This window comes from Vanellus vanellus, assembly GCF_965231255.1.
Source record: "Vanellus vanellus genome assembly, chromosome: 4".
Classification (NCBI taxonomy): Eukaryota; Metazoa; Chordata; class Aves; order Charadriiformes; family Charadriidae; genus Vanellus; species Vanellus vanellus.
This window is the reverse complement of record NC_138909.1, coordinates 50,893,980-50,919,965: the sequence shown is the minus strand read 5'-3', so window position 1 is coordinate 50,919,965 and position 25,986 is coordinate 50,893,980. Positions and strand designations below refer to the sequence as shown.

General features: G+C 37.8%; 1 protein-coding gene across 4 annotated transcripts in view; it reads left to right on the top strand.

Moving 5' to 3' along the window:
- CTBP1 (C-terminal binding protein 1) overlaps nt 1-25,986 on the top strand; it is a 71,778-nt gene that overhangs the window by 13,670 nt on the left and 32,122 nt on the right. For 2 of the 4 annotated variants that reach the window (XM_082482109.1, XM_082482108.1), the window contains exon 2: nt 16,232-16,386. In XM_082482109.1, the coding sequence (XP_082338235.1) occupies nt 16,232-16,386 (155 nt within the window). Of the gene's footprint in view, nt 1-10,800; nt 10,890-12,432; nt 12,650-16,231; nt 16,387-25,986 lie in introns of all 4 variants that reach the window. The other 2 variants (XM_082482110.1, XM_082482111.1) reach the window with 2 other exon arrangements.

The window sequence follows — 25,986 nt, the reverse complement described above, 5'->3', positions numbered from 1 at the left end:
AAAATAAAATCCTAATGAAAGATGTGCACTGAATAGTAACTTGTGCTTTCGCGTCTACCAACTGTGAAAGCTCCATAAGAATTGGTACTATTGTATAAGTGTTCCCTCCTCCTTAATAGAGGTGTTCTGTATCCTGTTTTTCTTGTTGACTAGAGAATGACAGCTTTTAGAAGTATTGTAATGATGAAGTGCCATTAGCTGTGTACCATTCATGTCTTAAATTGCATCCTTTGTTGTGTTCTTTGCTATTCTTGTAAAATAGTTGGGTATGGTCAGGATCTTGGTTTCCAGCACTTCTGCTTTCTTTTTATTTTCCTGTGTTGTAGTTTATTCGGTTTTTGTTGAATTATATGTATTTCTGTGATCAGTTGGCATGGAAACATCACTCCTTTATAGGCCAATTGCTTTTAGCATTAATTTGCAGGTACTTGTTTTTGAATGTGAAAATGGAAACCATTTATGTTCTTCATCATTCCCCATCATTAATGCTTGCATGCTTTCCGATGCAATGTAAATTATCGTTCCTTCTGTCTTAGAGAGAAAAATTTACTCTTCTTTTTTAAAGAGGAAAAAACCCTCTGCTGCATCATGTACACTATATTAAGAAGACAGTACTTTGTATAAAAATGATTTTTATACATATAACTCGACAGAATCAGTGAAACAAAGACTAGCACCAAATCTTAGTTTAAGCCCAGAAAGTATGTAACACTTTTCAACAATGCGAAGTTGCACCACTCAGTTTCTTTTATTAATGTATTTAATTTATGTAACCTTTTTTTTTTTTTTTTTAAATTTGAAGAGTGCCCTGTTTTCTTGTAGGGGTTTGCTGTATTTCACTTGAAAAAGGTTAGAGGTTTGCTTTGATCAGTACTGATGAGAGAAGCTCTCCTATGAAGACAGGCTGAGAGAGGCAGGGTTTTTCAGCCTGGAGAAGAGAAGGCTCCAGGGAGACCACTTAGCAACTTTCCAGTACCTAAAAGGGGCCTACAGGAAAGATGGAGAGGGAGTGTAGTGACAGGACGAGGGGTTAACAGTGTTAAACTGAAAGAGAGTACTTGTAGATTAGGCATTAAGAAGAAATTCTTTACCCTGAGGGTGGTGAGACACTGGAACAGGTTGCTGCAACAGAGAACTTGTGTGGATGCCCCATCTTTGAAGTGTTCAAGGCCAGGTTGGATGGGGCTTCGAGCAACCTGGTCTAGTGGGAGGTGTCCCTGCCCATGGCAGGGGAGTTGGAACTTGGTGATCTTGAAGGTCCCTTCTAACCCAAACCATTCTGTGTTTCCATGAAAGTGGGGGAATACTTTCATTGATATTTTGTAACTTTGGTTAGTGGCGTTTGCAGTTCCTGAAATACCTCAATACTGGCAAAAGTGAACTTGTAGACTTTTTTTATAATTACTGCAGCAGTATTCATGGTGATGTAATGCTATGCTGTAGCGACTGCTGCTTGGAGATAAACAAGTAACACTATCGCACATCTTCATTGTGAAGAACAGTTAAGCTATTGGTGTTTGTTCACATTTATAGAAATTTGAAACTGTATCTGAATACCTACCATTTTAAGTATGGAAAACTAAATATCTAATTTAAGACCTGCTATAAGCAGGTGCAAGCTGTCTGCTTTCAGTGTAGTTCTTTCAAGTCCTTTAGGATGAGTTTTAATCTCATTCTAATTCATAATAGCTACAGACCGTTGTCTGAAGAGCTTTATACAGATTGGTTATGCAGAATAAAAATAAGATTTAAATTAATTTACTTTGGCTCATACTTCTTCATCCTGTTCCAGACTTCAAACACTTTGTTTCAATCACCATTTCATAGGGAGCATGAAAAACAAACAAATTCAGTTGATACTGCTCATAACTCCGTTATACATATATAATAAACAATCATTTCATCTGGCCTATTTGGGTTTATTGCTGCATTGCTTTTTCTTTATTCCCTAAGTTAAATACACGCAGTTCAATTTAAAAAGCATAGGTCTATGGAGGATTTGACAAACGTCAGTAAAAGAACTACGGATCTGTAGATTAGGAAGACATTGTTCATGCCACTAGTCCTATTTTATGAATTTCATGGTATTACTCAACAGCCATATGGTTCGTTCCCTCTTGATAATTAAAAAAAAAAAAAATCAGAAAAAAGCCCAAAACCCTATAGGTGTAAACCCCATGTTTTCACATTTAATATTTTCCTTAAATAACTTCAGTAGAAAAGGAAACAGTTTGCTTCATACCAAAACTGTTCAGAGCCTTGTAGTTAATTGCAAGTGGTTTTCTCAGAGGTAGAGAAAGAGAGTTTAGTACAGAAGACGAGGGCTTTTTGTCTTGCTTTCAGCAGTTTACAGATCAGATTTTTACTAACCATGACGCAGCTGTGAAAAGAAGTTAGGCCGTGCCACTTCCTGTGTGACAGTATCTCATCATATGCAAAGAATAAAACCATTTCTCTCCTCTCCCTTCCCCTTCATTTTCTCATAAACAAATGGGTCTGTTAACAGAGAAGAGTGAAAAATAAATGGGTCCCACCCTCTTATCATCTCGGTGTATGTGTCAGAGTAACTGGAGACAAGATGTACTTCTGTGGCTTTTGTAAACTGTTTTGTTTGTTTTGTTTTGTTTTTTTCCCCCCATCCTTCCCTGAAGTGCCTAATGACACTCCTGGTCCAGGACGGGCAGCAGTGAGAATCACGCTGGGGGAAAAAACCCACTATTTATTGACTTAAACCCTATACTGAATTGTAACTTCTCTGGCTGAGATTGATCTCTTTTTTCATGTTCTCTCTGGAACGAAATTTTCAGTAATTAGTATAGTTTCTTTCTTTAACCAGATTGTTTTCTGTGGTTGGTGTCCTGCAGCATTCAACAACTCATTAGTTCTCACTCATGCAGCACTTGCCAGTTGTGGTGTTTTGTTTTGTGATAAGGTGGCCCCAAAATTCAGGACAAAGCAAGTAAGTTAAGAGTACTTGCTGTTGCACGATCCCTGCTCTCCCACAGTGTTGGAAGAGAGTGGTGTTCTCGAATTCTTTTATCCACACATTGGGAACAATACTCATTGAAATCAAAGGCTTCCCTTCTTTTGGGAAGCTCCCCCATATTCTGCTCTGGGTGCTTGGCAGACCTCCCAGAGAATTAAGCTACTAATCGTGTTGTCCTTTAACTACTTTGTATAAATGTAATTAAACTTTTGTGTCAAAAGTTTTTCATGTGCTTTAAGGAATATCTCGTCGTGCTCATGTTGAGTATTTTATCTAACCGTTCTGGAAAGTACCTATAGAACAAGGATGAAAAGAAATTTATCAAAACAGACAGGTGTCAAAGTGCCACCAGAAGAAGTTTATATCCTTAAAGGAAAAAAAAATGACAAACTTTTATTAGCTGTGCAGTTTTCAGTAACTCTGTATGTTTTGCAAGACATTTGGCTGTGGTGAGATTGTGGTAGGCATTGTGTGAAGTTAGAAAACGACAAATTTAGTTGTCTGCAAGGTAATAGTTCATTAAAAAGTGTCTTAACGATATTTTGTGAGGAAGTTGATATGTTGCAACTTGCTGCAAGGTAATTTATAGTCGCCAGGATTCAAAACTTGGAAAGCAGATTTCTGATGAATATACTGGTGGGAAGCCTGGATGCTATCGGTATTCTTAACTTTGAGTAGCAGCGCAGAAGAGGCCTCAAGGGACTTATTTAACAATGTATTTATAAGAAATAATGATAATTATTTTTCTAAAAATAATGAGAACACACAGGTGGAATTGCCTCTTAAAGTGTTTAGGTCTTTGACCAGCAGCAGCTTATTCACTATTGCTATGTACCTCATTTTATGTGGTTTACCGTGCAGACCTAATAAATGACCCTCGTCTGGTCTACTTGTGGATTTAGAATTTTCACTACAGAGAGTCGTTCTGCAGATTTCGTCTGCTATTCTCGGCACTCGTTTCTTTCCTTCCTTTCGTAACGGGGGTGACAGTCCTAACCCAGGAGGGGCAGAAAGAATGAAAAGATTGATCTGAAGAAAATAGAAGAGCTACAATTTCCTCTGAAATTGTTGTGCTATGAAAGTACCTGGTAAACAAGAAGAGAGTGGTAGTAACCAAAGTTAGGGAGCAGTAGTAATAACTTCTGGTGTTTTCTACTTTTGCTGTGATATGCCTGCACTAATTTGGTTTGCTTTACATCCAGAAAATAGGGAAAATAATGTGTTATGAAGACCTGTTGCTCTGTTGTTGTTTCTCAATCTCAAGAGCAAGGATTAGCTTTGTGTTGTCCCATGGCATTCTGGAAAACAGTCATGATGCTTTCTTGGTGTCTGGGAGTTACCTGATAGCTGTTGTGTTGCACTGGGCAAGCCCTGAGCTGTCATTCCCTCCCATTTTTTTCAGAAATTGCAGCCAGCAGGAAGCAGTTAGACTTGCTTTCCAGTATCTTTCTGTATGTGGTGTCCATTTTCTGAACAACAGAATGAGTTTGAAGATATGCTTTGAGCTTGCTTGCGTGAAGTTGGAGATCCTTTGATTATCTTTGGATGATAAAATTCCAAGTCAGTTGAGCGTTTCCTGTGACTGTCTGCTTTTAGAAATATAATGCTCCTGCAAGCCTTTCAGCACACGGCTGTTTATCCTGCTACTGACATCCCTCCTGTTTCTAGTTTCAGAAAATGTAGAAAAGCCATAGAGTAAGGATCCTTATTTTGGAAATTCTTTATTGCATGTAATACATTCGTCTGGTTTCCATTCAAATTGCTTCTCAGTCTGTTGTCAATCTATATGTTGTTTTGAAAGGATGTTGCTGGGGTCCATTTTTTTGTAACTGTCCGTTTTTCACAAACTGTAATGCTGCAGAAGTCTGAGGCTGTCACTGCGAGAGGGGGAGATGACATTTGTGTGACGCACATATGTGCCGTGGGCAGATTTTGTAAATGTCTCTGCCTGCGGATTGGGGGACACGGGAGCTCTAACAAGTTTATTTTTTTAAGATACAGCATACATGGAAGAGGCTAGAATAAAACTACAAACTGGCATCTTAACTTCATTTACTGGGAAATGTAATAGTGAATTCATTTTCCAAAACACGGTGCTCGATCAAACTGAGAATATACAGTTGGAGAGATAACCCGTTAAGAAATCTTGCCTGTGTGACGAATGAAGGGTACCCTTTTGCCTTAATAAGATTTTGTAACTCTTAATAACGGAGTCAATAATTCCTTTTCTACTACTTTCTTGCAACTGATGTTTTTAGCACCGATGAATGTTTTATGTGGTTTATAGAGACAGAACATGATTTGTTCCCTGAAAAATTTATAATTTGAAGACTTTATCTGCAGACAAAGCATTTTTATGGATGTGAATGGACCCTTTTCAAGTTGAAAATGCCTAAACTACAGAGACTAAAAGAAACATTATAACGCATAGTGAAACAATGTAAATATGGGTCATTTTTAAACACTTCTGACTTTTTACCAGTTCAGTGGAAACAACTTAAAGCGTTCAAAATCCTTCTCTAAACCTCTTTAGTATGTGGTATGTGTGGGAAGAAAAATTTTGCTTCTCTCATCAAGTCATGGGAATAACTCCTGATTTTTAGCTGTGTTTTTCAGTACAGCTTTAACTGTAATATTGGGACCAGAGCCTTTGTAATCGAAACTCAAAACTCTACTTGAAGAAAAGCTCAGTAGAACAGCTTTCTTACATCATATGCTTTTATTATATTATGATTAAATGTAACATGATAATATAAACGCAGCTTTTGCCTTAAACTGCCTGTTTTATTTGGCACTTTGACTGTTGTTACTGGCCCATTCTCAGTGAGTTTGTCATTTTTATGCATCCTGTTTGCTTACCTTCAAAATGAACATCTTTTCAGAAAATCCTATTTATTCAAGCTTGGTTTGGCTGCAGAGGACCCTGGATGAGATGTGCAGGACTTTGATTTTATTATGCTCCAGACTTTCTCATTTTTACAACAAAACTGTTCTCTAGTTTGTAATCTTCATCTACCGTTTTCTTAGTATTGACAAAGAACAGCAGAGGTCAGTGGCTGTGGGAGGAACTGAAAAGGGAGAGAGGAAAAAAGAGCTTTAAGAGGCCCTTTGCACTGGTGCAGTATTTGTCAGAGATGCTTTGGTTTTCAGAAGAACATAGTAGAGTGTAACTCAAGAGGAAATTTATTACCCTCGTTTACCAGAAACCTTAATACTATGTTGAATTGTCCCTTTTTAGATACACTGGTCTTAAAAGTCTGGTCTATATATATATTTGGATTTGTTTTGGTGTTTTAGCTGTATAGCTTAGAAGAAGTTTCTAGCTCTCCTCCCTTCTCATCCCTAAACAAGAGTCATAGTATTTTTTTTTCTTCACTATAAGGATTGCTGACACATATGGCACTGTAATGTTCAGCTGAGAGGATGGTGAATCACATTAGATGCTTTCCCAAACTAAAAAGAAAAAGTTAAGAAGCTACAAAGAAAATGTAGAGGTCAGTGTTCAAGATGTAAAATACTTCTGTACTGTTATTTTTAGTGTCATTCAAGTGTGTTCTGCTGACATTAAAAAAATTAAACCTTGTGAAACTAATTTGATTATCCAAGGCTCCACACTTGCTTATCTCCAGATTTTGATAAGGAAAATAAGGAGTGCCCCAGGTAATAGTTTAACGTTCTTGGTCAAAGTACAGGTGTGCTGTTGGAGAAATTGCTTTCAGTGTTTGGGATCAGAATAAAGGAAGCCTTTGATGTTGACTTCGCTCAGGTTATTTGGTTTCTTTCTCTGAGACAGCATCCTGTACAACATCTAAAATATGAGAAAAGCACAGAGAGTAGCCATTAGGAGAGGCTACATTCAGAAATTATATTCTGTAATAAATCCTTGGCAATGTTTTTAAAACATAACGGGAAATTAATGCTCTGAAAGTGGTTGCATTCACAATGCTAAAAAGTGGTGGTTTTTTTTCCAAACCATACTTACAGTACAGGCAGTGGTTTGAAACAAAACAAAAAACCCCAAAACCTGCTGAAATAAAATAACTTTCTGTAGAAGAAACATTTTTGAAGGAGAGAGAAAAAATACTGATTTATTTTTTTCTTTTTTCCTTCATAGTTCAAATACATGTTTTACAGGCAAATTGAGAGTTATTTCTTGAGTGTATTACATTTTAAATGAACGTTACGTGGTTGTTCAGCTTTTTATCAAAATCACAACCAAGATGTCAGTTCTGATAACATGATTTGAAAAAGTGATGCTTGCGTGCTTCTTTATATTGAATGCATGGGTAAAAGAGCAAGGATGAGGGCCACTGATGTACTTCACTTCGTGTGGCAACGTAGCCCTGTTTTGCCAACCCATTCTAGTCTTGTGTTCTGTATCCGAAGTATTGTCCTCGGAATCTCCAGGACCGCTTCTTCCATGGAAAGTGTTTTAGTAAGTCTTGGCATGGTCTATATTGTTACTGGAATGGCTCAGGGAGTTAATCGTTCTGCTCCTATTACAATTGTTGAAGCAGATTGTTTTTCCAGTTCCTGTCAGCAGGAGTTTTCTGGCTCTTTTTTTTTTTTTTTTTAAAGTCACACCCACCAACCTATAAAGTTTATGGGTTGAAATGTAAGCTCAGTTGTATTTTAGAGTAGTGTTTGGATGTGTATTAAGGTGGGTTCCCTCCCAGTTGCTATTATCAGTCTACTCCATGGTTGCTGTACTGGGAGAAGATGGCAGTGGATGTATATACACCCAGCATATGGTGCCTAGTGGGAATGTCTTTGGTGCAGACTTGATTTGTGCATTCAGTTTTGTATTTTAGAGCTACTGCCCCATCAGTAACTGGGAAATGGATATCCATAGTTAGTTATGGGCAAACATGACTGCTGGAGCATTCTGATTCTCAGGTTCTTTGATTCTTAGTATGTAGGTACTGTCATGAGCTTCACTGCAGTGATTCCTGTAAGCTATCCAGTAGTTTTTGGCTTTTACCACAATGTCAGTGGGCAGGGGCATTTCACAGTCACTGTAAAACTCATGGGATAAGTAGCAAAGTTGGCATCCTTAGCCAGAATTTCTCTGAGTCTGGGATTAATGGGAGTGTACCCAGCTAGGGCATCTCCACCATTGCTGATTTATTTGTGTTTTTTCTTTATTTTTTTTCCTCTCCTCCTTCCTTTATTAAGTAATAAGTAAAGCTAAAAATACTTGAAACAGCGTTAAGTATTTATTGAGGACAGGCAGTGAAATGCTGCATATCCAGGGAAAGCTCGACCCTTTAAAATGTTTTGCCTTTCTCTAGAGTTTGCTTTCATGTGTCTGTTACTTGAAAACAATGCTTCTGCAATGTTGTGTTTTGTGTATGTTTTATTGCCGATACTTAAGCTTTCTCTTTATAGTACTTGATATAGTTGTTACTGAATATTGTTGTTTGGTTTGCTTTTTAAATGGTGATAGACAATTAAAACGTTTTACAGTAACAAATTATGCTATTGCTGCTTGTTCGTTTGACATTAAGTAAGTCTGATTCATATTGTTTTATTGTCTTGAAAAGTATTAGTTAAGATTAGGCGTATCATTATAGCATGCTCCGAATATGTAACTTGAGTAATTTTTTGACAAATGTGAGATACTTGTAGCTTTCACGTGCATGTTTGAAGTACCTTTTTAGTAATAGAAAATGTTGCCAGATGATTTTGTTTCCCCTTAACAGAACTTTATTTCTGATCACAGGCTTTCACGATGAGCCTTGTGGGACCTTCGCTTTTTGTACCCTGACAGGCATTTAGGATTTTGTGTACGTACTGACAGATGTTAGACAAATAACAGCAGAATTACTAGATGCTTAAAAAAGACCGGTTAGGGAATCACTATTTAAAAACACAACAGAAACCTGTTTCCTCGCAGTTATCAGACTAATATCAGAGAGTGGCAAATTTACTTGCTTTGTGAATATGGAGAAGGAATGCAGAATCGTGACTCTCACATTCCAGTAACGGCAGGGAAATGTGGGATTTTCTAAATAGAAAACATTGGCTTATTTTGTTTTGATTGTACCAAAAGGGAAAATGAAGTAACGTAGTTGTCTCGGAATATTCTGTGTTGAGGCCTTTTTGTTGGATGTTGTAGCAATTGCTTGGATACCCACGCTCATTTCTCACAGGTGGTAAAATAACGATGTGATGTGTGCATAAATCTAAGTACTGTGGAAGTCTATGGACCAGGATGGTAATTGCATACTAGTTGTGTTGGTTATATTTTTTGTGTAAGGGAATGAACTGTGAATGTCCTGAAGAGCGGCTGGGTGTATTTCAATATTTGCAATTAGCAGGAGGATATAAGTGGGTGTGACTGCTCTGTACATCATTGGGTCAACACAGTGCCGGAAACCACTTATTTTTTCTTGGTCTCTTGCAAATTAAAAAGAAAAGAAGGAAGATGACTTGGTTTTACTGGGTTTGGGTAAACAGAAAGCATAAAGTGCAGTAGTACTCATCAGCGATGCTCTTAGAGTAAAGTTTCAGTGTGCTGAGCGTTAACCTCTGAGCCCTGTAGATTTCAACAGAGACTGCTTTAAATGAAGCTTATGCTTAGTTTTTTCTTGTATGCGTATCATGAATTCCAGGCCTTATTCATTTGGGGTTGTTCCCATTAATTGCAATAAGACTTGCAGTGGATTCCTAATATCTTAGGAAGCGTAGTTAGAAACATAAAATGAGAAAAGAACAAAATTAAATTTAATCTGCCAAGTAATTCAGGCTTCCAGGGGTAGCTGTCACCTTTTTATACATACCCCTTGTTGGTGTTCTTTATTTAAACATATTCTTCCCTCTGTCCGCACCCCCCCCGCTCCCCAGTCCCACGTCCCAAATCATGAGAAACTGCATCCTGCTCATACTGAAGGCGGTGACAAAAGGTGTTGGCTCTGATTCTGGTGGAATCAGGAGATTTGTGTGTTGCATATTCGGCATCTCAATATGCTGAATTTCAAAATATTGAAGGCGTAAGTGCTCTGTTTTTCTTGCTTCCATTTAAGTGGTCCGTGTACCTGCATTGTACTTCAAAGTTTATTTTTAGTTGACTGCTTTTAGAGTTTTGCTCTACCTTGAATCTAAAAGTCACTTGAAGTCATGGTGCACAAAATAATGAGACTATCAAAACAAACTCCAAAATTTAAAAATGCATGATGAGTCAGGAACCTTAAAATATGTTTTTAAAGTATGTCGTTTCTAGGAATTTTAATAGTGCATATTGGCAAATCTGATTCGTAACAGCTTCTGTGTTCATGTTATCAGTGGGATTTTTTTGTTTGTTTTGACAACTCGTCCTTTACTTGAATTAATATAAGCATTTATTTTTAAAAAAACATGTAATTTTTTTTTGAGGGCTTATGGTAAATAAGTGACAGCACTGACCAAATTTACAGCCTAGGTAAGAATATAAAATAAAGGTAAATGCCACAGGGGATTAGTCTCACATTACATGTGCAAGACTGTAAATTAGCTGGATGTCCAACCTGTTATTTTTGGGTCTTGTTTTCATAAATAACAATTAGTTTTTAACAAAATGCAAACTACTGAAAAACCTAAGTCACTTAGATGTGTTACAGTGCATAAAGGAAGTTTTGTAGGACACATTCTTTTAAAAGGACATTGTCAAGGGAGTTTTCCTACTTATTTAATCTTTGCACTTGTAAGAATCCCCAGAAACGTGAAAATGAACTCTCCTTTGCCAGGCTGCTGTCCTCCATTTCATGTGCATATTGGTTTGTCGTTATAGGGTTACTGATAAGTGTTGTGCTTTTTGGCATTGATGTATTTTTCAGAAAAAAGAATTGAAGCATTTGTTTTGAAAAAAGAAAAACACATTTAAAGAATTACATGGACTTTGCAAACAGATTTAAGAAAATGAAAGGTAGGTCAAATTTTGGGCCTACAAACCTGACAATGTCCTTTACCTTTAACACGTATGCCTTATTTGAGACATTCCTGATCCGAATGATGTTATATTAATCAGTGGTAGAAAAAAGTGAAAATGACATTCTTAATCATCGTTAATAGCTCACCTTGTTCATTTCAGTATGTTTTCTAATGTCAGCAAACGGTGACAGCCTGCTTTGAGATCTCTGTTACTCGTGCGATGTGATCACTTCAGTTACTGTCAGTTTATAACATAAAAGGTAGTTTTACGAAAGGCTTAAAATAAATTATAACAGCATCGAGTGTATCAAGGAGAGCTGTCTTATCCTCTGGTTGTGAGTATGTGGAATGGTTCTGGTTTCATCTCTCCCCCTTGGAGTGTGGTACACAAAGGTCCACCTTTGTTTCAGGAGCGACAGGAGGTGCAGTTAGGATTTGGGAGAGGGGAGGAAAATAGCCGCTTATGTAGCTTGCTTTTTTTTTTTTTTTTCTTTCAAGTTTAAAAAAACACATGTCATGCTAAGGTCAGTCTGATAATTTGTAAGTCCACATGCTGCCAGAGGTATGGAGGTAATAATTCACGAGCCGTCCCCTCCAGTTTTGGTTATGAAGCTGGGTGATAAGTTCATTAATCCTCTGGTTTGTGAGAGCCACAGTCGCTCAAAATGCTTGTGCACGGGGCTGGCCTCCTGTTGGGTTCTGCAGCTGAAAGCTGCTTTTTACATTTCCAGGATTTTTTCCGTAAAAGCTAGAGTAGAATAAGGTTTTGAGACTTTTTTTTTTTTTTTTTTTTTCCTGAGAGCAGCTAGTCCAAATTGCAGCTCTGAAAAGGCACTCTTCTGTTAGCCACATGGTGAATAGCTGCTACATGTGGACAATGGCTCTGTCTGTGCATATTTATACCTGGTATTATTTGAGAAAAATTGCAGCAGTCACTGGCACAGTAGCTGTTTCTGGGACAAGAGCTTCACCACCAGATTATTTCCATATGGGGGGGGACAGACCCCAACCAATAGCTGGATTAGAGCTGTCAGAGGAAACTGGTTTTTGGTTTGGGTTTATTTTTTTGTTTTTTTTTGTTTTTTTTTTTTAAATACATTTCGATAACCTTAAGGGCCTGACTTATACGCAACAAAACCAGCAAGTTCAGAGTTAAGGCTTCTCACTCCATCTCTGGTACTCGCTGGAGCACTTGGCTCTCCAGCAGGGCTGGTATTGGAGGTCACAGACTATCCTCAGCTCCCTGCTCACCTAGGCAAAGCGTTTGCCACCTGAGTGGTGCCGACTGTTCCAGGTACGTCTATTTACACTACACCTGCTGTCCTGCGCAAGGTGCCGTGTGTGTCTTAACAGTCCGCTAGTTCCTCTGGGATGGTAATGGCCGGTGGCAGCACAGCAGGTGTTGGTGGAACGCCAGCAGCGAAAGGGGGAAGGGTGCAGATGCAGTGAGAAGCTTTAACTTTGAGTTTCCTGGCTTCTGTGAGCACAAGTCAGACCCTTAATGTTGTTTTAATGTATTGTTTGTGTTTAATTTTTAGTAAAAATTTGAACGCCGTCCAGGCTACAGAGGTTGCAGTGGATAAGAAGTTTTAAAGCTTTGGTTCAAGATTACAGGAGACTGCAAGAAAAATTAAAGACATGGAAATGAGGATGGAATGACAGGCTGCTATTTTGCCTCAGAATACTGAAGATTGTAAAGCATTGAGAAATCGAATTCATGACCCTGGAAATCAAGCTCAGATTAAAAAATGTCAGGTTGGTAGGGGTTCCTGAAAGTCTCAAGTTAGGATAAACTGAGATTGTTTTCCCATAACAAAGCTTCTAGGACGTGGGGGTGGACGGTATAATTTTTGTTATCTGTGTTATGTGAAATGCTATACCATATACTGAAATAAGCCAGCTAAGTGAAATTATTTTTTTTTAAATTAGTTTCACATTTGTGGTGTTGAATGTCACTTTAGACTGGTTTACAGTTATTTCTCTCTGGCACCAAGTCGCATGATTTACTGTTAATGCAAGCATGGAAAATACTGCTCTTAAATACATGTTGCTTTATCCTGCCACTCAAAGGGTCTGCTGCAAAGCCAAACACATGGTGCAGTATGACATTTCTAGATAAGAAACAGGCAGAACGTATCTAAACGGTGGAAGAAGTAGTTTTTTGTTCAAAGGGTTCTGATTCATAGTGAAACTGTCTTTCCAAATGTAAACTTTAACTAGTGACTGCCACTGTGATTAAGTTACTGTAAGTTTACTTAAGTGTTGAGTTATTGTCTGCGATTCAGTGATACGGTATTTAGGCAGAAAGATTGTGCAACAGGAAGTCTATGCTGAAGTTCAGAAAGGATTTTGGCAGGCAAAGTTTTGTAGGGTTTTTGTGGTCAAGGTCACTGGATGTTATTGAGTTCTGGGGACTCCTAACGAAGCCTGAGATTCTCGCAGAGAGGTTTTATCCTTCTAGTTGTTTTTCTGACTTTCGTTTCTGTGCTGTGAAGCGCGTTAGCGCCAACTTTAGACACAAGTAACTTGGTTGAAATAAGATATACTGGCATGAGGGGAAAACCAGACCACACCTTTATGTATGAAATCACTATTGTAAAGGATTGCGCTTTGTGATACTGTGTTTCATGGTTTTGTGTGATAGCTCTAGTCAGAAAAGTGATTCTTAAAAGTTACGGGTTTTGATCTCATCTTCTGTTACCTATTTGGACTGTATGTGCTCTTCTGTTGACAGAGTGCTTTAGTTGTAGCTCTAAGGGGATCATCTGTGCCATATTTTTCCTCATTCATCTTCAACAACTTTAGTATCAAAGTTCTGATTTTTTTTTTTTTTTTTATTTCATTTTAGCTGGGATTCGGACTTCTCGTTGAAATCCTGGCTTTGCTGGACTGACAACTAAGACAGCAGCCCTAACATTTCAGTTGTAAAATGAGCACAGTAGTTATATTCAATATGAATTGGACTTGCAATGTCATTTTTACATTTGTTTCAAAACATAGTTGCATTTCATTAATGCTATTGCATACACTATTTTGAAAGAAACATGAACAAGTCTATAACATGCTTCATTTTAGGGTGTTTCTAAGTAAATTTAATTTGGGGTTTTATAATTAAGTTCCCATTAAAGGATAGTAATTATTGTCTGGATAACGATGTAGCACTTATGATGTAAAGTTTGTGTCCTGTACCACATTATTAGTGTGTGGTTTATTTACTAAAAAGGACTGTGTGAAGGTTATGTGGCCATTTCTGGTTCAAACAGGTAACAACAGTAAGTTAGCAAGATGCACACGATTCTAAAAAATGATATTAGAAAGGCTTACATGTAATCTTGGTGGCTGGATATTAAATACTAGTTTACAGAAAGAATCTGTGCATTATTTCTAAGCATGTCTGTTGCAGTAGAGGTTAGGAATTGGTGGATTTACAACAGAGAATAGTTTTAATGGGTGTTGTACTTTGCTGGTGAATAGTTTTCGCATCTGAATTCCCATCTGCTACAGCGACAGTACTGCAGTTGCAGTCCATTGGCACAATCAGTTGTTGGGAGTTGCTGGGACTAGAACAGAAAAAGAACTAAATGTACTTTAGTGACCGAATGCAGAAGGATCTGTTGTCCTTCTGCCTTGAGTCTGAAAGATCCTTTTACTGCTTGCTGCTGAAAAAGCAATTTAAAGTGTTGTGCAGTTACATTTAAATTAAAGCCAGCTGCAATTTCTAGAAGTTTTGCTGATAGGGTGCTAGCTGAAACTGTGTGCATATAGGAGAAGTTCCAGTGACCCTTGTTCAGTCATCTTCAAGTAGAAAACCTGTTTGAGTAGGTGAAGAACTTAAATGCCACGTGATAGTAGGGCTGGCCTGTCATCCTGACTTGGTTAGGGGTAGACGTGAAATTTACGGGTGCAGGCTGGACAGATGAGACAGTGGGTAACAGTCTCCTTTCTGTTCTCCTTTAGCCCCAGACCTGAGCTTGGTCCCAGTGGGGAAGTAATGTGCTGCTTCTGTTGACTTGTGAGAATCTCTTTTCCCAGCAGCTGTTTTTCTTCACCAGGTATCTTGTACAGCTGGGATTTTACTAAGTTTCCATCCACTTAAGATGCAGATGACAGTCTTTCAGGGCTTGCTTTTTGAGACAGGCTGGGACATAAGGTGCAGGGATTTCTTGTAGAAGGTAGCTGGGGAACCTCAATCTTTTGCATTAATGTTGGACTAACTTGTATTATCAAGCAATAAGCAATGTTTTTAAATCCACACTGCAACAAAAGTATGTTGAAATTTGCATACAAGAAATAGCTAGACTGCTTCACTTTGCAGTGTTTAAAACCACTTATTTTAGAAGAGGAAAAAAAATCATGTACTTTATTTTTGGTTTTGCCTTTCCTTATCTCTTCAGGAACTCCATTTTTTTTCCTCCCACACAACTACTTTTGTGTAAATGTAATGGTTTAGTATTATTCCCTAGCGTACTTTTGTATATTTATAGCATCTATACTGTTAAAATGATGCTCTTTAAATACCTTGTTATAAGAATTACTTTTCATTTTAAGATTCCATAAAGAGGATATAACTGAAGTCTGCACTTTCAACTGATTTTCCTTCCCCCAGATATTTAATGTGTATTTCTTTGTAACTCTACGTAATGTTCCAAGTGTGATGTTGATTTAGGGAGGGGCATTTTGTTCGTATTTTGTAAGATTTTTCAATGGTGGATTAAGTGTGATGTATTTGTTTGACTAAGCTATACAGAATTGTTTTGTAAAACTTTTTAAGTCTAAAAAGACCTACATAGATCAGCAATTAGCCTGTACACTTGGACATTGGATCTTTGGTAAATTCAAAATTTTGCTGTTGTAGGCTCTTTTCAGTTAAAATTTAGTCTCAGCAGATCATCATCATATATGTAAATTGAATACTCAAATCCTCACTGAGTTGCTTATGATATTCCATAAGCTACACTCTTACAAGCCTGGACAAGATATTTCTCATTCTGTGTAGAGCTCTCAAAGGTGTGGAATCCAATCAAAACCTATGCCTTGTTTAAGACTGAACAGACACTTTTTAATAGTGCAGTAAGGATGTCCCTTTTAAAAACAAATATGCTATTCCCTTAGTGATTTTATCCATTTTCCATTGTTCAGCCTCCTAAGACTCCATGGCATTTTATTCTTGGGTCTTCTGTGTTTGGTCGATTGCTGACTATAAACTTGTTCCTGTTTTATTAGCTTCAGTCCTTGAAATCTTTTTCTGCCATCAGAACAAACAGACTAGCTGTAACCTATTTTTTTTTAATTACATTTGCATGGCTTGAATAACAAGTCTTCTCTGTTTCTTCATAGGCATTCGACCTCCGATCATGAATGGGCCCATGCATCCGCGCCCTTTGGTAGCATTGCTGGATGGCAGGGATTGTACAGTAGAAATGCCTATTCTGAAGGATGTAGCCACAGTGGCATTCTGTGATGCTCAGTCTACACAAGAAATTCACGAAAAGGTAATGTTCAGAGGTATAATTAAAGTGTTTTAGAAAATGCAAATATTTTCATGATTATGAACAAGTACAATGTTGTATTAGCTATGACAGTGTGTTTAGCTATTGCATTTTAGTCAATGGTTGAATACCTTGGTGAGTTATTGGCTGTTTCCAGTAAGTGGTGAAACGTGATGATGAAACAAAGATGAAAATATCTGTATTGAAATATGCTTTTGTGCAGTGTATCTTTGGCTGGATGTTGTCCATGTGCTGACCTACTGAATTAGATTCATGGAGTTACCTGTGGAAAAATTATATTATTGCAAGATATTTTGAAATGCTTCTTGAAAACACTGTTGCTCAGCCTTCAGCTGGAAAGCCAAATCTCAGTATTGGATAGGCCACGTGAGGAACTTGTGAACTTCTCTGTTTAGCCAAGGAATTGTGCAAATCAGGTTAGGACGCCTTGTGCACTGAGAATTGACAGTGCAGAAGAGTTTCAAAACAAATGCTAACCCAAAATTTGTTTATAAAACTAATTTTAAGAAGTATTCTAACTGTATGTTTTTAGAGAAGTTTTCACCCCTCCTGGTGGTTTGGGAGATGCCAAACAACTACTGGTTCTTAATGTTGTCAGAGGTTTTGTCCTTTTCTTAGAGGGATACACATTTTTTGTGATGATAGCCGAGGGATCCAACTGGCTCATACACCTACTTTTTCTCTTCAGAGACTTCTTTCAGCATGAAGGCCTCATGTGTACCCCAAATGTGTACCTCGCTGCTCCCTAGACAGCAGTAGAACCTTTTCACGTTCATATTTCTGTGGAGGTAGAATTAATTTTGGTCAGCTTGTTGGCTAGCTGAGTAAGCCTCAAATGCCAAATACTTCTTCACCTAATAAAGGATGAAAACAGGCCTTACAGCTTCTGTGGAGGTTAAAAACACAATAAATAAGACAGCAGAGGGGAAGCCAAATGCAGAGGAGGGCGATTAGGGGTCTCTTCCAAGGGGTTGTATCTTCTTCTTCAGTCAAGACCCCTGATAGACAAGTACACATCCAAGTATCAACTTAAAGGCTTGTTAGGTAAGTATCTGTATCCACTTTTGTGCGTCTGGTACTGTGTGCAGCTGAGTGTGATTCAGGTGTTAAGTAGTTATCAGCTGAACCAAATTACACCAGTATTCCTGTTTCTCTACCAATGCCTTGTTAAACTTGTTCTACACTAATTACAGCAGCCCTTGGGTTTGTGACAGGTTTTCAGAAGCTTTTCACTATTTTAAATTCGTAACTGGTTTGTTTATTTACTTTTCATGTTTTTGTAATATATATCATTGTTAAACATTTTAAAGTCCCTGCATATGATGAAAGATTTAATCTTTTCTTTGATGACATTCTTACAAAGCCATCTACTTGAAAATAATATGAATACTAACTTCCCTTTTGTTATCAGATTATTATAAATCTCATTTTCTGTACTCCATTTCACGTCAGCATCTTCCTGGTGAGAACCTATCATACAACTATTCAGCTTGTTATTTCTTAAGAAAAATATTTTTATCCTGAAAAAAACATTTTCATTGTTAAAACTTTCAAAATTTTAAGTGGTAGCATTTTTCTTGTTTAAACAATGAAGAGAAAACTAAAGAGTTGTACGCTGTATCAACATGGCAAACTAGAACTGCTGATTTTCATGGTTAAGGCAAATACAAGAGATGACACCCCTCTCCTTAAGCCCTCTGTGTAGTTCCTTGGTGGATATCTCTGAAGCTTGGTGGATATATCTCCACGGACTTTCAGATTACCTGTCTTACCCTTCTGCCGCCTCTCCACACAGGAGTAAGCTGTTCTCAGAACAATCATCAAGAATGATATTTAAATTGTTTTCTGCCACATCATTACTGGCTTAACATCACTACCTTGTTTTGTTCAGCTGTCTTTTAGATAAAATAAAATTCTAATGTGAATAGGAAAAGGGAAGAAAATAAAATTGCTCCTACAAGGAATTTTTTCTCGTTTGTTAGTTGTTTCTCACAGGATAGTCAAAACTATTCTATGTAGATTATCCTTGAATTATATGATAGAATCAGAGCTGGTAATATTATAGTTCTGATCTCATGCCTTTTTTTAGAATGTATTTATACTGTCATATAGAAGACCATCTTTACAATAGATGGTCAGTGGAATAGCATAAACTCAAAACTTGAACTTCTATTTTGTTCTGACACCCAGTTTTGAAACGGTAAGGTTTTACCAAAACCTAACACAAATTTCAACCTTCTCTTTAACCTTCTCTTGAAAAAGACCAGTTTTTGCTGTGCATACAACTAAGACTGCTCAATATTGTGGCGGTGAATGAGAACCTAAAAGTAACTAACTAGGGAACAAATGCAAAGAACTGAAAACTTCTCTGTCTTCATTGGTATTGGGAGATGCATAGAAATGGACGGTGGCTTGGTTTGGGTTTTTTTTTGTTTTTTTTAAACCACAAAGCAAAAACTTTAATTTGTAAGGGTCAACGACAATAATAATCTAAGTATGATGCTTTATTTTTTTCATTTAGAGAAATCTTCAACACAGGCTTTTTTCTCAATTCTCTTATGTTTTTATAGATCGATAATTAAAATGTGATATAATGCTTTATTTATGTTTACTTTTTAATGATATTTAAAATTTGTTTTAATCTGTTTTCCTCACATCATTGTCAGAAGTTTAATATGTGAAATAGCTGGTTTCTATTTACAAGGAGTAAGTAACTCATAGAGAATAAGTACTATAAACACCGTTTCACTTTTTTAGTAGATAATAGCAGTCTTCATGTGAACACTGTAGTACTGGCAACTGCACCACCTGGATAGTCCTGGGCTTTCTTTACTGAATCAACATCATTTAGTTGTGATGTATAGAGACTGAGGAATTCCTGTGTAACATGAATGCTTTGCCTTAGAAACACTCGATATTTTGTGGGGTGTCGTAAATTAACTTTTTGCATCTTGAGACTGAAAGTCAGTGTGTATATCTCAAATCGTAGCTTTGGAAAAGCTACAATAACTGAAGCTTGGTGAGTAACATGGGTTAATCTATTGTTGATCTTGACAAGAGTGTTTCTTTTTAGTGGATATACTAAAGCTTGCATCCTTTGCTTTTTATTATACCAAAATAATTCATTCTTAGTGAGCTCAGTAAGATATCTGGAAAATGTATTTTCACTAGCAACCAGTACATTACCCTAATGCAAACTTTCATTAGTCTGACCAGTAATGTAATCCTAAAATATTTGAGTTTACAAAGTACCACTGTTCTGTCAGGTAATAAATTTCTGCAACAAAAATCACACACCTTAATTCATTATCATATTGTTGTATTACTGTAACATAGACTAAGAGATCAGTTTTACCAGCTGTTGAGCACTGTTCATTTCCATGTGAAAAGTATTTACTTTTTACTTCCACTGTTCATCTGCAGTGAAAAATGGCCATTTTCCACACATCTTTAGAGTTATAGTACAGCAATACCTGCATTTTAGTACTGCTTGTACAATACCTTATTTGGGAATGGTGCTTTACTAAAATAAAGTGTTTTCAGGAAAAGTTTTAAAAATAGAAGTTGCATAATTAAAGCAGTATCTAAAAATGTTCATGTATATATGAATGCATATTCCTGGCCATACTAAATGATGTTGTCCTGTTAATTAAAACACAGATTTTGATAATGGATGTTGATTTGCAAAAGGCTGTTCCCCATTGTGAAAGAAGAGATGACTGAAAATCAGGAAAAGGTTTAGTGTTGAGAAGAGCTTGCTGAAAGCAGAAGGTGAAATTTAGTTTTTCTTTGATATATTTTCTGTCTTTAAGAATCATAGAATGGTTTAGGTTGGAAGGGACCTTAAAGATCACCTAGTTCCAACCGCCCTGCCCTGGGCACAGGTGCCCCCCACTGGACCAGGTTGCTCAAAGCTCCATCCAGCCTGGCTTTGAACACCTCTAGGGATGGGGCATCCACAACTTCTTTGGGCAACCTGTTCCAGTGTCTAAAGAAGAGATACTGAATCTAATAGGGTAGCAGACATAGATACATTTGAATAGTCTGAACTTGCAGCAGGCAACCCGAAGATTGGGAAATTTAGGGTGGGGTTTGAAAGAGGTGATTGACCTTGTCTGATACACATAAATGGGTGGCTGTAGATGAATGTAATGAAAAAAAGACACGAACTGAGAATCGGATAATAAGGAAAAGAGTGAAAGATTACAAAGGGATGGCTAGGAACATGAGAACAGGTATAAACTTGGTTTGTGCCCTTGTGGAGCCTCAATCACAGGGGTGTTAGGAGTTAGCACTAGAAGACTAAACATTTTGGAGTCCAGAGAAGGGATTTTTGCTGGTCATGAGAAGGTTTCGGGGACAGGATGATGGTTTAAAATACCATGTTTTAAGATGGCTAGACAGCAAAAGAAATAGAGTGGAAAAGAGGAATTTATAGTACCTCGTGGGGCAGGTATGAGCAAAGCACAATCTAGATATTTTTTCATAGAGAAGCAAGGAGGCTGAGAGATTTTAATACATGATTTGAATGCCATTTGTATACAGGGTCAAAAGCAGGATGCTAGCAAATACTATTATACCTTACTATGTATGTAAATTAAAGCAAGTTTTCTTCAAATTGGGTAATGCCTGAGCTGCAGTTCTGTAGCGATTTCCTTATGCCAAAGAGTTCTTTTTAAGACTGAGGAACTTAAAGTATGGAAAATGAGGTAACTCGTTTAAGGTCACAAGTAAATAATAACTTGTATTAGAACTCTGCTTCATATCAGGTCAAAGCATTCATTCCCCATGCTGCTGCTTTGGAAGGCAATTTGGATGGCAAAGATATGTTCCTTTTGAAAATCAGGCTGCTAGTGCTTAAGTGAATACTGACATTTACTGACAGTGACCCCAAGTTTTGAAATAACTTTGTAGTTAGAGGACACTTATTACACTTCTTCAGAAATTACTCGTGTAAAGTTTTACTGATTTCCCCCCCCCCCCCCCCCCCCGAAAAAGCGGTTTGTTTCAAGCCAGTCTGAAAGGCTGCAACATATATATTTCTGCTTTGATTCCTAAGTTCTGTTTTATTGTAGATGTTGCATATGGCTGTGTAAAGTTGAGAATTACTTTTGTCAAACTATATCATGCAATGACTGGGAGCTGGGTTCACTGCATCCTATGGGGAAACTTCTGTCATTTGGGGTAAAAATTATTTTAATATTTTGGCGGTAATGTTTTTTTCTTAATAGAGGTTGTGTTACTGTCAATAAAAGTTACTCACTGTGTTTAAGTTTTTTTTATTTATTTTACAATTAATCATGTTTAAATCATTCTCAGTAACCATCTCAGACTGCTTCCAAATGTACGTGGTGTTTTGGTTTGTTCTGCCAAAAATATTGGTGCTCACCCAAAAAATTATTTAAAAATAATTAGAATTATAGAATGGTTTAGGTTGGAAGGAACCTTAAAGATCATCTAGTTCCAACCCCCCTACCGTGGGCAGGGAAACCTTCCACTAGACCAGGTTGCTCAAAGCCCAATCCAACCTGGCCTTGAACACTTCCAGGGATGGGGCCTCCACAGCTTCCAGTGCCTCACCACCCTCAGAGTGAAAAAAATTCATCCTAATATCTATTCTAGATCTACCCTCTTCCAGTTTGAAGCCATCACCCCTCGTCCTGTCACTAAATGCCCTTGTGAAAAGTCTCTCTCCAGCTTTCTTGTAGGCCCCCTTCAGATACTGGGAAGTTGCTATAAGGTCTCCCTGGAGCCTTCTCTTCTCCAGATTGAACAACCTCAACTCTCTCAGCCTGTTTTCGTAGGAGAGGTGCTCCAGCCCTCTGATCATCTTTGTGGCCCTCCTCTAGACCTGCTCCAACAGGTCCATGTCCTTCTTATGTTGGGGGCTCCAGAGCGGGACACAATATTCCAGGTGTGGTCTCATGAGAGTAGAGTAGAGGGGCAGAATCACCTCCCTCAACCTGCTGGCCGCGCTTCTTTTGATGCAGCCCAGGATGTGGTTGGCCTTCTGGGCTGTGAGCACGCATTGCCGGCTCATGTTGAGCTTTTCATCAGCCAACACCCCCAATTCCTTCTCCTCAGGGCTGCTCTCAATCCATTCTCCACCCAGCCTGTAATTGTGCTTGGGATTGCCCCAAGCCTTGTGCAGGACCTTGCACTTGGCCTTGTTGCACTTCATGAGGTTTGCACAGGCCTACCTCTCCAGCCTGCCCAGGTCCCTCAGGATGGTATCCCTTCCCTACAGCGTGTCGACTGCTCCACACAACTTGGTATCGTCGGCAGACTTGCTGAGGGTGCGCTCGATCCCAGTTCCTCATTTAGCTTGCTTCCATCGTCATTCCAGGTCAACTTGCTTTTTTCCCTGTCTTATGCTCTGTTGTCTGCCCCCCTCTTCCCTGCCCCTCCCCCCCCTCCCCCCCCCAATCCCTCTTCTTTTCAGTGCCATTCATGGTTTACTGCTTTTCCTGACTCCTTGGCAGCCTACAGAGCCCTTCTGATTTCCACAATATTGCTCCTCCTTTCTACTTCTGTACCTTTGAAGGCATGATAGACTCAAATGCACCCTTGAGGTCTTTGTGTTGCGTAGGATTTTTGGAGTTCAAATTCTTTACTCTTTGGGCTTCCTAACTTCTGCTGTGTATTTTGTAACACGGAGTGTGTTGTGTAGCTCCAAAGGGCTAAATGTAAACATAATATGTAAGATCTGGTAACAGACATCTGGACCAAGCAGAGAAAAAATAAAGTGATCCTTGCAAACCTAAATGAAAAGGACAGGAAGCACAGCTGATTAGGAATGATTTTTAAAGCAAAACATATAGGCTGGAAAGAAGTCAAGAGTGAGCTTGAAGCTATGTATGTTTTCTCATTCTCTCTTCCTATAATTACATGGTTTCCTACATCTTGTCTCAAATCAGCGAGAAGAAAAAATATGTGTGTGTGTTTTGCTGGATTTACTGCTTCATACAAATACGCAGTTCACCAGAACGTTGAAGAGAATAGGCTACTTGGTTGGAAGTGGGAAGAACGTCTGTTAAACCTATGCTCCCACCTTACAAGTCATTCAGTTAAGTTAGAATGTATTGGATCCATTGACTCATGTTATAAAAGCACAAGATAAAATCATCTTCATAGGGATACTAGATTTCCATATTTTTAGTTTAAACTAAAAAAAAGCATTAAAAGCTGAACTTCCTGTTCAACAGCATAGGGCAATTTTTCAGTCGCCCTTTTACATAGGAATTAAATGTAGAAACAGTTTCAGTCATTACAGTTTTATCCGGCTGTTTCAAAGAAGAGCTGAAGAGCTTTCATAATGCAACACATGTTTTGAAACTGATACAAACAAATCAAGAATGGTCCTGCTGTTCAGCTGAGTCTTTGATTTGTTCCTGTTATATCAATGCTTAAGTAAGATAATTTTTCCAGCTTCTGATTCTTCTTTATTTAGCCGTAAAGCTGCAATTTTGCATTTGTACCATCAGTGCTGTTTATATTCATGATGCAGTTGCAGCATTTTAGTTTTCAATCAAAATTAAATTCTCAAAGAGTCTAGATTGAAAGGAGGTGCCTTGTTCTAAAGAGTAGTGCATACGTGGGAATAAGTTGTCACCTCAGAGCTGATCCAAAGCCTTGTAAATTTACTGAAGCTGAATGAGGGTTGGATCAGATTCCTTATGAAAGACTTTGAAAAACATCAACCAAAGGCGATCCTAAAAAAATCTGTTACTCTTGATTATACAACAAAGTAGTTAACATACAGCTATCACAGTAAGGGTGTATACAAAATCGGTGTTTGTATTCGGTGACCCTTCTTGCAACATCTGTTGGATTTGCCAGTGGCAATATTACAGGTCAAGTGCAGCATTACAGGAAGGGGCAGGCTGCCAGTGTCTCCTCCAAACTAATACCCTTTAAAAAGCAGAATGGAAGTGCTGCTGTACCCAGCAAGCAGCATATGTCAATCTTACAGACAGATTAGAGTCTAATAGAGCTGGTTATCAACTAGCTGTTTTTTTCATTTTCCAGTACCGTGTTTTTCTAAGGGTGATTGGGGCTTGAAAATTGCTGGTAATTATTGACAGGTTTTTTGAGACAGAGTTGCGTGGGTTGATGCGTTGTCATCGGTGACTTTCATGACATAATAATCCTTTGATATAGATGTTCAATCCATCCTAGTGTCTGATAGACTTGAACTGAAATGGAATGTAGTTCAGCCTTATTAATAGAACATACGAGTTAACACACAGAATTCCTGTGAAAGATTTTTCATTGAAGCCTTTTATTTAGTAAGAGTGTTTTCAGAGTCTATATTCTCAAATTGACTTCTGTCATTAAACTGCATATAATTGTCAGTAAATCCTGGTCTTGAAATGCTGCCTTTATTATAGTTTTTAAAAGGAAGTTTGCTATACGCTATGCAGGTTATTTATATAGTTGTGTGTGTATTTGTATGTATATAATTTTCAATAGTATATTTTAAAAAAACTAGAAATACACTGTCATATATGTAAAGTGTGTATATGTATGTAGTTTATACAGTCTGAGGATATATAGGTTTTTAGAGAGAGTGTTTTCATGAGTCTGCAAGTAAGTTTTGTTTATGTTTGTATGAAATATTTATACTTATTTGTATTTATGTACGGTATAAACTTAAGTATTAATATTTAGGGTCTGCACTAAACAGTGTCCTGGCTCAATAAAGTGCATATCATGAGATGGGTAGGTTACTGACAGCGCTAGGGATTGTAGGAGCCTAACATCAAGCTGATGTTCGTAAAGAGAAATGGGAACTTGTATAAAGCAGCAGAGTTTTGGACACCTATTAAATACTGTTTGAGCACACTGGCTTTTCTTTTTAGTTTTAATGGCTTTAGTTTCACAAGGGCCCTGTGTAATGTGGTAGTGAGGCTTTGAGAGCAGCTACAAGCTTGCTGCAGCTGTCCCCTGTGTAGCAGATTATTGATTACAAATTTAATGTGCAGCTGCTTTTTGCAAGTCAAGTAATGCAAGGCCTAAGCAGTTTAGGTAAAGTACATTTTTTCCACCCAAATGTGCAAAATATCTCAAGTCTGTTGGTGACACTGAAACATATCTTTTTTTGGAGATGACACATCAGACTCCAAGTCCAAGAAATGCAATATCCCGTAGTTTCTAGAACCAGATGCAATACAGCACTTTCTAGTGATGATTTGCTAGAAGTCTTTTGAAAAAAAATTATGATATATTGTCAAATTCAATATGTAATGTATAAATGTGTTCAGTCTCTGCATTGAAGGAGTTTGGCATTTTACATCCTGTATCTATACTCTAGATTTGATCCACAGATCAGACTCTCATAGTAAAATCCTTTAGGCGACCAAAGAAGAGGAGGCCTCACTGTTCAATTCTTAGCATGATATGATATGTTTATGCTTTTTTGTAAAAAATAAACAAGATGCTAAGAGTTCTTCCCCAGATAGTATGAGAGGCATGTGTGTCGCAGTGGTGACTATGCAGTGTTTGGCATGATGGCTAGAATGGCCTGGCGCTGAAATGAGGTGAAAAAAAGTAGATAGGAAGATGTTTAAAAAGGATTTCAAC